The sequence below is a fragment of the Anomaloglossus baeobatrachus genome, chromosome 8 (assembly GCF_048569485.1).
Source record: "Anomaloglossus baeobatrachus isolate aAnoBae1 chromosome 8, aAnoBae1.hap1, whole genome shotgun sequence".
Taxonomy (NCBI): domain Eukaryota; kingdom Metazoa; phylum Chordata; class Amphibia; order Anura; family Aromobatidae; genus Anomaloglossus; species Anomaloglossus baeobatrachus.
In genome coordinates this window covers 130003508-130021383 of record NC_134360.1, presented here as the reverse complement: position 1 = coordinate 130021383, position 17876 = coordinate 130003508, and the positions used below count along the sequence as shown (strand labels likewise).

The window sequence follows — 17876 nt, the reverse complement described above, 5'->3', positions numbered from 1 at the left end:
AGTATGTCATGCGCTTCCGGGACAAAATGCAGGCCTTGACGCAACTGGTACACGACAATATGGCTCAAGCCCAGGCCGATCAGAAGCGTTGGTACGACCAGAACGCTTGTGAGAGGACCTACCAAGTGGGTCAAAAGGTGTGGGTACTGGTCCCCGTACCACAGGACAAGCTTCAGGCAGCCTGGGAAGGCCCATACCTCGTGTACCAGCAGCTCAACCCTGTGACGTACCTGGTCACCCTGGACCCTGCCCGTGGAAGGCGGAAGCCCTTCCATGTGAACATGATGAAGGCACATCATGAGCGGGAGGCATGTGCGCTCCCCGTGTGCAACCTGCCCGAGGAGGGAGAAGCGGAAACCCTCTTGGATATGCTAGCCCAGGTTAGGGCAGGCGGATCCATTGAGGATGTGGAGGTTGGCCACCAGCTCTTGGAGGACCAACGGTCCCAGCTGTGGGCCACCCTCCTCCCCTTCCGGGGGTTGTTTACCAACCAGCCCGGAAGGACTGACTTGGCTGTCCATCACGTGGACACTGGGGATCATCCCCCGATTCGGCGTTCAGCATATCGGGTCTCCCTGGAGGTGCAGCAACACATGCGCCAGGAGATTGACGAGATGCTGAAGCTGGGGGTGATCCAGGCATCCAACAGCGCTTGGGCCTCGCCTGTAGTCCTCGTCCCGAAGAAGGACCGAACCACGCGGTTCTGCGTGGACTACAGGGGGCTCAATGCGGTCACGGTCGCCGATGCGTACCCAATGCCACGCATCGATGACCTGCTCGATCAGTTGGCCGGGGCTCAGTACCTGACCATCATGGATCTGAGCCGGGGATATTGGCAGATCCCCCTGACTCGCAAGGCCAGGGAACGCTCTGCCTTTATTACCCCATTTGGACTGTACGAGTCCACGGTGATGCCATTCGGGATGAGGAATGCCCCTGCCACTTTCCAGCGGATGGTCAACACCCTGCTCAAGGGACTTGAAGGGTACGCGGCCGCGTACCTGGATGACATTGCCGTCTTCAGTCCCACCTGGGAAGATCACCTAGAGCATCTAGCACAGGTGCTCAGGCGGGTCCACCGGGCAGGTTTGACCATCAAGCCGGGCAAGTGTCAGCTGGCCATGAGCGAGGTCCAGTACCTCGGTCACCGGGTAGGCGGGGGAACACTGAAGCCCGAGCCTGAGAAAGTGGAGGCCATCGCATCCTGGCCCACCCCCAGGACCAAGAAGCAGGTGATGTCCTTCTTGGGGACCGCTGGGTACTATAGGAGGTTTGTTCCATGCTATAGTAGCCTGGCAAAGCCCCTGACGGACCTCACCAAGAAGAAGCTGCCCTCTGCAGTCGATTGGACAATGGACTGCGAGACAGCCTTCCGGGCCCTAAAGGACGCCCTGTCCAGCCCGCCCGTGCTACAGGCAGCCGACTTCACGCGGCCGTTTGTAGTACAGACCGACGCCAGTGACTTCGGCCTCGGTGCGGTGCTCAGCCAGGTGGACTCTGCGAGCCAAGAGCACCCAGTCTTGTACCTGAGCAGGAAGCTGTTACCGAGGGAAGTGGCCTATTCCACAATGGAGAAGGAGTGCCTGGCCATAGTGTGGGCCCTGCAGCGTCTGCAACCCTATCTATACGGGCGCCACTTCATCGTGGAGACGGACCACAACCCCCTCAGCTGGTTGCACACCGTCTCTGGGACGAATGGGCGACTGTTGCGATGGAGCCTTGCGCTCCAGCAATACAACTTCACCATTCGCCACAAAAGGGGCCGTGACCACGGTAACGCAGACGGGCTGTCCCGACAAGGAGAGGTCGCGGACGGGCGCACGGGGGAACACCGGAGTGTGCTGCCCCCTAGCGCCCTCAAAAGGGGGGAGGTGTGAGGTAAATCCGGAGATATGACGATAAATCATGATATTCAAGTTATGTCAGGAAGCCCTCTCCTGGTGTCACCCCCCCTTTCCTTCACACAACTTGTTTAGCAACCCATCCCATGGCCATCTCCTGTGATATGGAAATTAGGTGATGTGGGAACAAAGGACACAGGATGACTCCCTGCCGTCACCCTGTAACAAGAGTTGTATCTCATTATAAGGCTCTGGAACTAGCCAGACAGAACGACTCCAGTAAAAAATGGTTCATATCTCGCAAGCCATATTTCCGATAAATACGGCAACCATAAAAATGGTGTTTTCGCATGCGGACGATGCTGGCACACCTTTTTTATGGGAGCGGGAGCTTGGGAAATACCCCAGGCGTGATATCAGCCAATGTGGAACTAGTAGACAAGTCATGAAACCTCTCATTCTGTAGCTAAATTCATAACTGTCACAATGAGAGCATTGGCGTCCGCCTACGACGCTCCCAGGCCAAGTTATGGCCATATTCCATGTTGTGGATTTTGTCCATAACTCCAGCCAGGGGTGGAGCAGTGCTCCCTCTGAGGTCACGAAGGTAGGAGGGGACCTGGATTTGCCCAGGTTGATAACCCTACTTCGGCCATTTTCCAGGGTTCTTTCGCTGGGGGTCACGTGCAGGAAACATCTGTGGGAGTTCCTAGAAACCTGGTCTACAGCGCCCCCCTGTGGCCAGACGCACAAGGTAACTGATTGAATTGCATACCTGTTGTAAACCATGCTTTATCTGTAACTGTACTCTGACATATGTATATTCTGTAGATTCCCTATTGTATATATTGTAGTTCTAGTGTGCTTTAGGCTGATTAAATTATATAATTAATCTTGGGCTGTTCTGTTATCTCGATCTTGAATCCCACGTCTGTGTGTTCGGCTAATAGTTACCGTGAAGCGGTTGGTGGCAGCGAGTTTGTGCCAAGGATTATTGTGGGGAGGCCAGTGAGATTCGGGGAGGTTTTATATATTCCGCCCGCGGAGGTCGGGGGAATATATACCCTACTCTCACCGGGGACCCTTCAATAATCGGCATAAGTAGTATAGCGGCCTCCTTGCTTATTGTTGGGCAATTCCATAATTGGCCTGACTATAAGAGGGGCGCTAGAGAGCGCATCACGTGCTCTGTCTGTCGGTCGGGAGGTATAAAGGAGGGGTGACCCCCACTTGTTACCCCCCGATTGTGACGTACTGGTAGCCAGCGCGGGGGATTTCTGAGTGACCCCCCCGGTGGTTTGTGACACCGTGCAACCAATCAAATTCAGCCGTTAGAACTATCGACCAATGAATGTATTAGAATCCAAATGGGCTTTGTGTCAGCGCATAGAATAGCATCAGCCTGTCTCGTTAACAAGTGCTTGCCGGGTGCGCGCGCCGGATCTCATGCGAGAATTGCACATAGATCCCAAAAGGTACACATCCAGAAAACACGAGCGGCATTTGGACCACACATGCGCTAAGCCCATCTAGGATATCTATATATTATCAGTGAGCTTTCACAGTATATAATATTATATTATTTTTTTAAATTTATAACGTATATATCGGAACAGATCATAGACATAATATGGCAAAATATACACCAATATCTGCAAAACTTAATTCTGTGTAAAACACCATTACAAAACTATATATTTATTCAATGGTCACGGTATCATCACCAGGGATGTTCCATATATATGATCTCTTTAACTGTATCTATACAATATTTAAATAGCTATATCAACCATAATAAATAAATACTGGAATAAAAACTTTTTAATATATGGAACATATCCATGTTTTGATCATAGCGTGACCATCTATGAGAATATCCATCATAAATTTTTGATATTATATCATTATATTCAATAATTCTCTTTAATTCCAATGATGAGATGAAATCCCCATATACTATTCATCACATCACTCAGTCCTTCATTAGGTCAGATTTCAGCAATATAGTTGCACGAATAGTCTAAGGATTAAAATAACATATTAAACACTAAAAACACACAGCTTAAAAACTTACCCACCCATAAAACCTTCAAACGCCCCCATCGTGGTACCCTGTTTCTGGAGGTATATCTTGCCATCAAAGGTGAAAAAATTGTGATGTAGAACATATTCAAGTAATACCAGAAGGACTAGAACTTAAAAACCAAGAGACTGCCCGTAGGCCATCCTATAGAGGTGTAGAGTGATTCGACGTCTGCTGTCACCATGACCATTCCCTCATCAATATGAATATGATTGAGCCTCTGGAGAGCGGATGTAGTGTCCTTAATAAATGATGGTAAACTGCTCACCAAAGGCTTGAGGAAATGGTCAATGGCGACAGAGACTCTCTCACACAAACTCCCATTCCCGGAGATAATTGGTCTACCAGGAGGGTCCAGCGGATCTTTATGTAGTTTTGGAATGAGATCTAGACAAGGCATATGGGGCTGTAATTTTTTAACATGATCCAAAAATCTTTTTGGAATCGTGCCATCATCAAAGGCTCTTTCCAAGAGTTGTACCAGTTTGGTTTGGAATATTATAGTAGGATTATTGGTCAATGGTCTATAACAAGCAGTGTCATCCAATAATTTGTAAGCCTGTTTTTCATATAGGCTACATGGCCATACTACAAGGTTGCCGCCTTTGTCGGCCGGCTTGAATTGAATGTCCTTTAATGCTCGTAATTGTTTTAGGGCCACCCTCTCTTGTATATCTAAATTAGATTTACCAATGGATCTATTTTATATTCCAAATTTTCTATTTCTTTAGTAACTAATTTGGTAAAAACATCAACTGCTGGACATAGGCTGAGGGGAGGAAACGTTTTAGATTTACCAAATATGTGGTCAGGGAACTTAACCTTACTGGGAATTTCACTCTCTAATGCCAATGACTCCAAATTTTGCTATGCTTCTCTCTCAGCCGATGTAGTAAAAATCTCGTTGGAATTAGTTTTATAATGTAGTCGTCTTAATACCAGCTTACGAGCAAATAAATTGATGTCTTTTATCGTCGAAAATTTGTCTAGGTGTTGAGAAGGGGAAAAGAAAAGTCAGGCCTTTTTCAAGGACACGTAATTGGAAATCGGAAAGAACATAATTAGATAAATTAATCACCTTATAGTGTTCATTTCCCTTTTTCCGCTTATTGTTGGGATTAAAGATGTCAGGATACCGTACTTGATCTTTGTTTCGAGCTCTTGTTCTTTGATATGTCACCCACATCATCAAGATCACTTGATGAGGCATAGTTGTCTGACATAGAAGTATTGATATTGCCATTGGTACTGCTCTGTACAGACAATTTTCTTGGAACGCTCTTTTTTTGTTGCCACCGATAAATTGTCTTATTTTCAAAATCCTTGACGTCACGTTGATATTTTTTGCTTTATTTTGACTGATTTCCTGTTCCCATTTGTCTATGTCAGTCTCAATATCCTTCATATATTTATTAAGTTCTTCCAATGTGAGATCTTTTTTCATAACTTGCATAAGATTCTCAATATCCTCATCCAATTTCTTTAAGGTTAGCAAATTACTTTCTATAATTATCTGGATGAATTCCAGTGAGCATGTTTCAGCTGCGTTCATCCATCTATTCACCAAATCTTCATTGTTCAGCTCAAAAGATGGAAATAGCTGAATTCTAAGTCCCCTTGGAACAATTTTTTGAGATAGATAGTTAGCGAGGTTCTATTCCACCAAAGTTTAGTCTTCTTATGAATATAGTTTTTGTATTGTTTTAGTTCCTTATTGTCGCCCGAAGTATTCAATACGCCCAAGGAAGTCCCCTGTTTAAACAGATCTGTTGCTTTGGAAAGCCAAAGCGTTTCCTTGGCTTTTAAGTCCATAATGGATATTAATTTCTGTGGACACATATTTGGTAAATCTAAAACGTTTCCTCCCCTCAGCCTATGTCCAGCAGTTGATGTTTTTACCAAATTAGTTACTAAAGAAATAGAAAATTTGGAATATAATAGATCCATTGGTAAATCTAATTTAGATATACAAGAGAAGGTGGCCCTAAAACAATTACGAGCATTAAAGGACATTCAATTCAAGCCGGCCGACAAAGGCGGCAACCTTGTAGTGTGGCAATGTAGCCTATATGAAAAACAGGCTTACAAATTATTGGATGACACTGCTTGTTATAGACCATTGACCAATAATCCTACTATAATATTCCAAACCAAACTGGTACAACTCTTGGAAAGAGCCTTTGATGATGGCACGATTCCAAAAAGATTTTTGGATCATGTTAAAAAATTACAGCCCCATATGCCTTGTCTATATCTCATTCCAAAACTACATAAAGATCCGCTGGACCCTCCCGGTAGACCAATTATCTCCGGGAATGGGAGTTTGTGTGAGAGAGTCTCTGTCGCCATTGACCATTTCCTCAAGCCTCTGGTGAGCAGTTTACCATCATTTATTAAGGACACTACATCCGCTCTCCAGAGGCTCAATCATATTCATATTGATGAGGGAATGGTCATGGTGACAGCAGACGTCGAATCACTCTACACCTCTATAAGACATGAGGAGGGCCTACGGGCAGTCTCTTGGTTTTTAAGTTCTACTGATATTGATACATCCACTGCTGAACTCCTTCTGGTATTACTTGAATATGTTCTACATCACAATTTTTTCACCTTTGATGGCAAGATATACCTCCAGAAACAGGGTACCGCGATGGAGGCGTCTTGCGCCCCCTCATACGCTAACCTGTTTTTGGGGTATTGGGAACGCCAAATTTTTCTAGGGGACAGTATACCAGCCATGGCAGGAGTTCAGGAGTGGATGCGATATATTGATGACGTTTGGTTTCTGTGGCAGGGGTCAGAGAGCGAATTACAGACTTTGATGACCGACCTCAACAGAAACAATTTGAACATTAAATTAACGTACAAATTTGGGAAGCAATTAGAGTTTCTGGACATAAAAATAATTTCTAATGATAATGGAGAAGTAATTACGGATATGTTTCGGAAACCTACGGCTACCAATTCGTTGCTACATGCCACGTCATCACACTTACCTTCTACAATAAGAGGCATTCCTGTGGGCCAATTTTTACGGGCCAAGCAAATATGTTCTAACGAGGCCGACTTTCAAGCTCAAGCTGTGGACATTGCCCAAAGATTTGAGGAACGAGGCTATAGCCGGAGAAATATCAGAAAAGGCTATAGGAGGGCTGTCAATACCAATAGAGACGACCTTCTATTTGGATCAAGATCCAGATCTAAGGACGAATCGAGTCACATCACTAGAGTTATAACAACATACAATTCCCAATGGAGACAACTTAAGGATGTAATTGAAAAACATTGGGATACAATACTAACTGACCCCATCCTGAAGAAATATTTGTCCCTTAAACCATCGATTGTGGGCAAACGATCTTGCAATTTGCGAGATCTGCTGGTTCACAGCCACTATGCCAAGAAGGCACCTACAAGAGAACTCGCCCCTTCGATATGGGTTTTTTTCCCATGTGGCCTGTGTAAGGCATGTGGAAACTGCGTAAAAACCAGAAAATTTCACAACTACGATGGATCTAGGATGTTTGAAATTCGCAGGACCCTCACATATTCGTCTGTCGGCATAATATATGTAGCAGAATGCCAATGTTCAAAAATATGTGGGGCTGACTACAAGGGAAATGAAAGTGAGAGTATTAGAGCACTTGAAGGATATCAGAAATGCTAAAACGGTAGAAGATGTGACTACATTAAAAAGCCTGCCCAAACATTTTAAAATGTACCATCAGTGCAAAACCAATGGTTTGCAGTTTAGGGCAATTGACTAGGTCAGGTCCTGAAACGCGTAGACCTGGATGAAAATAAAGTGACATTGGTCTGACCATCTGAACGAGTGATCTGTTGGCGCGGCATTTAAACACCCTTCTCTATTGTTCTCTGTTATCCCCCAGGGTTTGAATGAGAGCAACGGATTTGGGTCGTTTTTGAATGAGTAGATTAAAGATGTTCTAGTTTGTTTAAGTCACTCCATGGTAGGAACAAGTTATATACTATTAATTGGAGGTTTTTTGAAAATAGCTTATTCCTTAGGGCTACAGTTTTTTAGTCAGTTAATGTTCACTATGTTCTTGTCGCCGTTGAAGTTTTTATGGGTGGGTTAGTTTATAAGCTGTGTGTTTTTGGTGTTTAATATATGTTATTTTAATCCTTAGACTATTCATGCAACTGTATTGCTGAAATCTGACCTAATGAAGGACTGAGTGATGTGATGAACAGTATATGGGGATTTCCTCTCATTGTTGGAATTAAAGAGAATTATTGAATATAATGATGATATAATATAAAAAATGTATGGTGGATATTCTCATAGATGGTCACGCTATGATCAAAACATGGATATGTTCCATATATTAAAAAGTTTTTATTCCAGTATTTATTTATTTATTATGGTTGATATAGCTATTTAAATATTGTATAGATACAGTTAAAGAGATCATATATATGGAACATCCCTGGTGATGATACCATGACCATTGAATAAATATATAGTTTTGTAATGGTGTTTTACACAGAATTAAGTTTTGCAGATATTGGTGTATATTTTGCCATATGTCTAGGATCTGTTCCGATATATACGTTATAAATTAAAAAAAAAAATAAAATATAATATTATATACTGTTAAAGCTCACTGATAATATATAGATATCCTAGATGGGCTTAGCGCATGTGTGGTCCAAATGCCGCTCGTGTTTTCTGGATGTGTACCTTTTGGGATCTATGTGCGTTTCTCGCATGAGATCCGGCGCGCGCACCCGGCAAGCACATGTTAATGAGACAGGCTGATGCTATTCTATGCGCTGACACAAAGCCCATTTGGATTCTAATACATTCATTGGTCGATAGTTCTAACGGCTGAATTTGATTGGTTGCACGGGCACATATCAGATGCAGCATTCTCCCTCCTTGACACACGCCTCTTTTTGAAGAAGCTAGTGCGAAAAGTGCGTCAAAGGTGGAAGGACGGGCTGCCCCGCACCTAGGTAATTATTAATGTCAGATTTGCTCCTTTACTATTGTGTGTTTCCATGCATATGTGTCTATCTTTATGCGTTTGGGTAAACTCACCTATTGTCATAGGCATTCTATTAACACCGTGCAGTACTAGGTCTTTACATGTACCTGGGAATTTATAACATGGGTTACCACTACTGATCAGGTGAAAGTTGTAAAATCAGCATTTAGGCATTTGTATTCCCTCCCACACATGGATGTGTTGAACGCTCAGACAGGTAGTGGTATATTTAATATTATTACAATCAGTATACCTGTGTCATATGCTTTGCTGGTCACAGACACTCTGGTTTGAGTGTGACAGCTATATTACATGTTTATAGGTGAAAACCCGGTTTAGTATATTGCGATCTGCGCTGTCTGACTGTGTAACCAGTATAATTTTGACATATACTCTGTGGGTTATAGACACTCCTGTCTGAGCGTGATAGTGGTATCATGTATTTATGAATGAAAGGGTTGCCTAATACATTGCGATTTGTATTTTTTTGCACACTATGATGCCTTATTTATAAATAGCCGACAACTTGGAAGTGTGCCACAGCTGTAGTATATTATATATCAACAGTTTTTTTTGGATGAAAGCTCCTTCTACATCTTATGTACACTATAGATAAAACGTAATACAATCATTCTGCATGGTCCAATCGTAAGATCTTTATGTGCATATCGGGGCATTCAAATATGGACAGCTGGTGATACACATCCATATTGTGGACTATAATTTACTTATATGTAGAATCTGCTTGTATCATCTAAATCTCATGACCATTGGGTGCATATATTTTGAACGCACTGGCGGCAACGCACATATATGAATATTGTCTTGGTATACCTGCATATTATTAATAAAAGGTTGCGCTGCCGCTTGTGCTGTTCATCTTTTGACAAATTGTGGCAATGGCAGCGATAATGTCGTGATATTATTTGACACATGTATGGACACAAAATCCCTGACATTTGTGCTTTTTCTGACCTTAATACCGATGTGTGTCTATATTGGAGGCATAATTTCCGTCCTTCAACAAGGTGTGTCTCCCTGTTTATTTTAATATTCATATATTTTGATTGCTTAACCCCTTAACGACCCATGACGTACTAGATACGTCATGGATCGTGTGCCGGTAAGCCCCGCCCCCTGCCGCCGGCAGGCGGCGGCGAGACGCGCACATATCAGCTGTTATCAACAGCTGATATGTGTGCCTGCTAGCCGCGGGTGGAATCGCTTCCACCCGCGGCCATTAACCCCTTACATTTCGCTGCCAAAGTCTTGGCAGCGATATGTATATGGGCGCCGCCATGACAGTGACTTACCCCGCCCCCACCGGAAGTCACGTGACATGATCACGTGACTTTCGGCGGTTGCCATGGTAGCACAGGGTCATGTGATGACGCCTGTAGCTAACATGAGTCACTTCCTCTCAATGCCGGAATACAGCCGGCATTGAAAGTGAAGCAGCAAATCTGCAGTTCTCAGCTCTGTAGCTGAGATCTGCAGATAGTGCAGAGCGATCGGATTGCTGATCGCAATAGCCCCCTAGGGGAACTAGTAAAATAAAAAAAAAAAAAAGTTTTAAAAAATTGAAAAAAATAAAAAAAACCTAAAAAGTTCAAATCACGCCCCTTTCACCCCATTGAAAATTAAAGGGTTAAAAAAATAAAAAAAAACCACACATATTTGGTATCGCCACGTTCAGAAATGCCCGATCTATCAAAATATAAAATCAATTAATCTGATCAGTAAACGGCGTAGCGGCAAAAAAATTCCAAACGCCAAAATTACGTTTTTTGGTCGCCGCAAATTTTGCGCAAAATGCAATAACAGGCGATCAAAACGTAGCATCTGCGCAAAAATGGTACCGTTAAGAACGTCAGGTCGAGACGCAAAAAATAAGCCATCACTGAGCCTCAGATCCTGAAAAATGAGAACGCTACGGGTTTTGGAAAATGGCGCAAAACGTGCGCCACGTTTTTTGGACAAGCTTGTGAATTTTTTTTAACCCCTTAGATACAAGTAAACCTATACATGTTTGGTTTCTACAAACTCGCACCGACCTGAGGCATCATACCCACACATCAGTTTTACCATATAGTGAACACGGTGAATAAAATATCCCAAAAACTATTGTACAATCCCACTTTTTTTGCAATTTTTCCGCACTTGGAATTTTTTTGCCGTTTTCCAGTACACTATATGGTAAAACTTATGGTTTCATTTAAAAGTACAACTCGTCCCGCAAAAAACAAGCCCTCATATGGCAAGATTGATGGAAAAATAAAAAAGTTACGCCTCTCGGAAGAAGGGGAGCAAAAAACAAAAACGCAAAAACGGAAAGTGCCCGGGGGCTGAAGGGGTTAATAAAGTTTTGGGTTTTATCCAAAAAAAGCGTATAGAATTGTTTATTTTGCATTTATACACTCTGAGTATCTTTTGATGATAATCATGAGATAAGGTTAAAGTTGTCTAAGTGGAGTGATGCTCCTTGATTCCAAGTTGGGACAAATTTGTTAATTAAGAATATGCATTGATCCGAAGCCACTCAACAAGGCGCTGAAAAGAAATCATTACCCGATGTCAACATTGGATGATGTTCTCCCAGATCTATCAAAAGCTAAAATATTTTCTGTATGTATTGTCAAAAATGGATTCTGGCATGTGGAACTGACTGAAGAATCAAGTTTATTGACAACATTTTCTTCACCATTTGGACGCTATAAATGGCTGAGACTGCCCATGGGACTAAAACCTGCTCCGGAGATGTTCCAGCAGAAATTGATTCAGGCTTTGGAAGGACTTCCTGGAGCAAAAACAATAGCAGATGATATCCTTATAGTGGGAGAAGGTGAAGATATGGAATCTGCAATCAAGGATCATGATCAGAAGATGATACAATTTTTGGACCGATGTAGAGCAAAACAAATAAAGCTGAACTTGGACAAATTCAAACTGAAAATGACAGACGTTGCATATATTGGATATCTTCGGACCTCAAATGGTGTAAAAGTGGATCCAGAAAAGGTGAGAGCAATTCAAGATTTGCCAACCCCAACTGATGTGTGTGGAGTGCAACGATTTCTGGGCATGGTAAATTATCTCTCCAAGTTTTGCAAGCATCTGTCAGATATGTGTGAGCCACTGAGACAGCTAACCCACAAAGATGTGCTCTGGGAATGGACAGAAAACCAGGAAACTGTTTTCCGGTCAGTAAAGAAGGCTATTGCAGATGCAGCAACCCTGAAGTATTTCGAACCAGATCGAGAAGTGGTGGTACAATGTGATGCTTCAGAAAAAGGCTTTGGAGCTACACTAATGTAGAACAAACAGCCAATCACGTTTGCAGTGCTAGTTTATGGGTGTAAATAAATCAACTGGACTAAAAATAGAAAACCGTTCCTGTGTGCCTTAATCTACCAGCAAAGCGAGTATCCCCCAGTACATTTAGTGAGCGCAACCTCATGCTAGGTAAATGTATTTAGACAAATGTTAAATATTTAAATGTGTATTTATCTTAGTACATTTCTTGAATAAGTCCTTTCAGTATCTGTACCTTCATAGAAAGTATATAACTTAATTTCTAATAATAAAAGCCAGCAATACTAACATTCTACTATAAAACACTAAAATGCACTTTATAGATGAATACCTTTAAAAACCTGAGTTGCCAGACGACACTGAAGCTCAGATATTGGCATGATGGCTCCAAGTGGTTGAATGAGTCCCACCACTGCCAGTGTGGGCTTTTCCAAATGGTAAGGAAACATATATTTGTACAAGGAAATCTTGTTTTTCTTAACACTAAGAACTGTTTCTTCACAAAAAGAGAAAGAAAACCTGTATCCTGTAGCAAAAATGACTGCATCAATATTTTCCTCTATTGTCCCATCTTCAAAAATGACGCCAGTTTCTGTAAACTCCTTGACATTTGGCCTAACTTGAACAAATCCAGATATGATGCGATTTGGAAGGTCATCATTTATTGTTGGATGTTGGCTGCTATATCTGTGAAAGTATTAAACATATTTCAGGAAATTTTATTGCAGTAAAATGACCAAACTAGTTACTGCACTTGGATTTTAAAAAGCATAGGAAAATAGCATCTCCCTTTGCCCGCTTTGTCCTTGCGTGTACATATACAGCACGATAATAAATAACATTTCACCATGACATACATTTAAGGCAGGGTGCACAAAAGGGGTTTAGACTGCTGTTTAATATACCAGTATAAAATAGTTAAACTGAATGGTCCCAAACCTATTAAAGGGATTCTGTCACCAGGATTTTGGAATCTAAGCTGAGGACAGCATGCTGGGAGGGTTAAAGTAACAACATCTGTGTTTCTCTTATCTGTGTGCGAGCTATTGTTTACCTATACTAAAGTGTTTATTGCTCTATGATTAACATTGGTCAGGACCAGGACAGCTCTCAGCTCTGCTAAGCTCAATTTTGAGATAAAGTCAGAATGGCTGCAAACAGTGATCAAAGATACACATGGTTAGTTTCAGAATCTCTTTAAATTATGCTACTTTCAGATGAAGTAGCAAAAATCTGATGACAGATATCCCATTAAAGCATTTAGACATCTTAAAAAAAAAAAATAGCTCATTTTCAACTGCCTTTAGGTAAAAAAAAAAATTGAGATGTGTGCCAAACTTTGCTCCATTTTCTTACTTTAACATTAATAAGAGGGTTGGCAGATAGTAAAATCACGTTTTGTTTGTTTTTTAGTCATAGATTGATTTAAAACAATAACTATGACATATGTGATCACCTTCCAGTGTTCTGTAAATCTAGTGCTGCCTACTCCGTAGTCTGTGCCAGACACAGAATTAGTGACTGCCCCATTCGGAAATCACTAGATCACTGCAGCTTATAGCTAGCTGTAGAGATTAGGAGACTAAAAGACTGGACAAACATCCGATTGTGTGTTGTTCCAGACACCTGACCACTGCAGTAGTGCTGTGTCTTCCAAACAAGAGACGCTATATCCAGAGAAGGCGCAGACCTCCATAGCTGTATGGCTCTGTGAGGGTACTAGAAGTAGAGTATGCTAATTATTGTCAATCAATCCTTGCATAAAAAAAAATTATGTTACTGTTAGACAAACCCTTTAAATAAATGTTAAAAAAAATTAGGTTATATCCTCTAAACCAATCTTACATTCCTATCTTCATTCCTACTTTTGGTTAACATGGCATCTGTGTAAAAACGTTTGTACACAGACTACATCAAAAAACGATTGACATCTACCTTTGTGAAAAACCACCTGTGAATAGCCTAAGCGAAATGGAGAGTTAATTTCCAAACAGTCAACCCTCAAAAGTCTACTGGCAATGCTCTTATTCTTCCTAAAATTCTGATTTGTCTTTATTATTTGGTGCTGTTCAACAAATTACCAAACTGTCACTGCTTTTACCAGATCTTTCGATCACAATGTTCTGCTAAATCTGAGATAGACATGAAGTGTGTGGTCAGTGCTTTCAAAGATGCTTTCCCACAGCATTAAACTCTTGTAGTTTACAGATGCCTTACATATATTTACGGTGTTTGTATGCTATAAGCCTTTAAACCCAATCATCTACAATAGAGATAATAAAAATAATTACTAAGAAACTTGTATATTATACCTATGCCGTGGCACAAGTCCATAGTTGCCATGATTAAATCTCTGATTGACTGCTTTTTCTGCCATGTAGTTTAGCAAATTAGGGAACACTTTTTGGATCAAACTCCAAAATCGAGATAGCTTCACAATGTCCACTGGATAACCATTGGTAGAAACACGATTTATAATCCAAGCTCCTCTTCTTGTGCTTAAAAATACCTTATGAGAAGAAAAACACCTCTCATATCCAATGTTCATTGTTAATATGACATTCAGTAAAATTCTAAAGATAAACAGATTGACTAGTCAAATTTACTTCGCAAAATCCTTCTCAAACTTTCCCTAAGCCTCATTCAGATGACCGCGTTGTACATATGTGTTATATTACTTTGTTTTCATGGATTACCGTATACATGAACCAATTATCATTCATGGTGATATTCACATAGTGCCAATATAAGTCTATGGGTCTATGAAAAATATGTAAAAGTGCATTTCAATAAATTAGAATAGCATCAAAAAGTTAATTTATTTCAGTAATTCAATACAGAAAGGGAAATGCATATCTTATATCGAGTCATTACACACAGAGGGATCTATTTCAAGTGTTTATTTCTGTTAATGTTGATGATTATGGCTTACAGCAAATAAAAACCCAAAAGTCATTATCTCAGACAATTAGAATAATTACCACAAAACACTTGCAAAGACTTCCTAAGCATTAAAATAGTCCCTTAGTCTGGTTCAGTAGGCTACACAGTCATGGGGAAGACTGCTGACTTAACAGATGTCCCGAAGGCAGTAATTGACACTCCATAAGGAGGGTAAGCCACAAAAGGTTATTTGTAAAGTAGACGGCTTTTCAGAGAGTGCTGTATCCAAGCATATTAATGGAAAGTTGAGTAGAAGGAAAAAGTGTGGTAAAAAAAGGTGCACAAGCAACCGGGATAACTGCTGCCTTTAGAGGATTGTTAAGAAAAGGTAATTCAAAAATTTGGGAGAGTTTCACAAGGAGTGGACTGCTGCTGGAGTCAGTGCTTCAAGAGCCACTACACACACACACACAGACGTAGCCAGGACATGCGCTACAACTGTAACATTCCTTGTGTCAAGCCACTCATGACAAGAGATGAGCGAACCGGTCGCGATTCGGCTCAAGTTCGGTTTACCGAACGGAGATCTCGTTCGAGTTCGGTTCGGCGAACCGGTTCGGCGTATCACTCGAACCGCATAGGAAACAATGGGAGGCAATCACAAACACATAAAAACACCTAGAAAACACCCTCAAAAGGTGTCCAAAAGGTGACAAACAACTCACAACACAAACATGGGAAAGTGACAAGGACATATACTCATGCGAAAACAAAAGAGCTGGACAAAGAAAAAAAGAGGAGGAGACACAGACATAGGCATGGCATGCCCTTCTAAAATCATGTAAAACACCGCAAGGTTACTCCAAGCGGAGTCTCACTTTTTTTCCAAAAATTGGGCCACACACACACCCACCCCTTCAGTGGCAGCACTTGTGCCCTAGATGTACACTTCACAGGTAGATTTGCATCAAGCACATTCAAAAATACGCCATCCTTAACCGTCCCCAGGATGACACCGGGGTAGGTAGCAAAGTCTTTCCTGATCCCAGCTCTGTTCATCTTGGATCATTTTTAAAAACACTGTAAGCAAGGGTTACTCCAAGCGGAGTCTCTCTTTTTTCCAAAAATTGGGCCCCACACACAACCAACCCTTCAGTGGCACCACTTGTGCCCCAGTTGTACACTTCATAGGTAGATTGGCATCAAGCACATTCAAAATCCACAAGCATTTACTCTCCCCAGGATGACACAGGGGTAGTAAATTCCTTGTGGATCCATGACTTGTACATTTTGATGAACGTTAGTCTGTCCACATTGTCACTGCACAGACGCGTGCGCTTATCTGTCAGCACAGACCAAGCAGCACTGAAGACACGTTCAGAGACAATGCTGGCAGCTGGACATAACAAAATCTCCAAGGCGTAAGTGGAGAGCTCTGGCCATTTTTCAAGATTTCAAGCCCAAAATGAGCAAGGCTCCATGTGCAAAGTCATGGCATCGATGTTCATTTGGAGATACTCCTGTATCATCCTCTCCAGCCGTTGACTATGTGTCAGACTTGTTGTCTCTGGTGGCCTTGCAAAGGATTGTCTAAAAAAATTATGAAAAGATTCAATAAAATTGCTGTTACCAGTAGCACCAGATACGGTGCTACTGGTATGGGTAGACTGTTGAAGATGACGAGACCGTCCCATGTTTGTCAAGTTACAACTGGGAGATTCACTCCCTGCACCTGCACGGTTGTTTGGTGGAAAAGCCGAGCTAAGATCGAGTAACAGCTTCTGCTGATACTCCTGCATACGTGCGTCCCTTTCTATGGCTGGAATTATGTCACAAAATTTGAACTTGTACCTGGGATCTAATAGTGTGGCAAGCCAGTAGTCATCATCACTTCTAATTTTGACAATATGAGGGTCATGTTAGAGGTAGTGCAGCAAGAAGGCGCTCATGTGTCTTGCGCAGCCATGCGGACCAAATCCACGCTGTGTTTGTGGCATAGAGGTGCTAACCGTTCTTTCTTCCTCTAACATCTCCCCCAACCTCTTTCAACAGAAATTTGACCAAGGTCTCCCTCATCCGCTGAGTCTTCCATGTCCATGGACAGTTCGTCCTCCATTTCTTCATGTTCTCCTGCACCTTCCTCAACATTTAGCCTGCTACTATGCGCCCTTGTTGAGCCCTGTCCCCCATGGTCCCATGCCTGCCGCCTTGGTGATATTGAACGTCTGGACCTTGGTGATGTTGTTGTGTCTTGCGCATATGAATCCTCCTGTAGTTCCTCCCCTTCCTGTTGTCCCACCCCCGGACTCCGAATAGTGTTTAGCGTGTGCTCCAGCATGTAAATGACTGGAATTGTCATGCTGATAATGGCATTGTCAGTGCTAAACATATTCGTCGCCATGTCGAAACTTTGCAGAAGGGTGCATAGGTCCTTGATCTGAGACCACTCCATCAGGGTGATCTACCCCACCTCTGCATCTCGTTGGCCCAGGCTATACGTCATGACGTATTGCACCAGGGCTCGACGGTGCTGCCACAGTCGCTGTAACATGTGGAGAGTTGAATTCCAGCGTGTCGGCACATCGCATTTCAGGCGATGAACCGGCAGGCCGAAAGACTTCTGGAGCGATGCAAGTTGCTCAGCAGCGGTGGTTGAACGGCGGAAGTGAGCAGACAGTTTTCGTGCCCTCTTCAGAAAGCCATCTAGGCCGGGATAGTGTGTTAAAAATTGCTGGACAACAA

General features: G+C 42.4%; 1 protein-coding gene across 1 annotated transcript in view; it reads right to left on the bottom strand.

Annotated features, from left to right (window-relative positions):
* The window catches only part of LOC142249962 (flavin-containing monooxygenase 5-like), a 232005-nt gene that overhangs the window by 39242 nt on the left and 174887 nt on the right, over positions 1-17876 (bottom strand). Inside the window, exons 6-7 of the mRNA XM_075321998.1 lie at positions 14564-14760; positions 12583-12938 (exon numbers count right to left, since the gene is read on the bottom strand). Of these exons, the coding sequence (XP_075178113.1) occupies positions 12583-12938; positions 14564-14760 (553 nt within the window). The remainder of the gene's footprint in view (positions 1-12582; positions 12939-14563; positions 14761-17876) is intronic.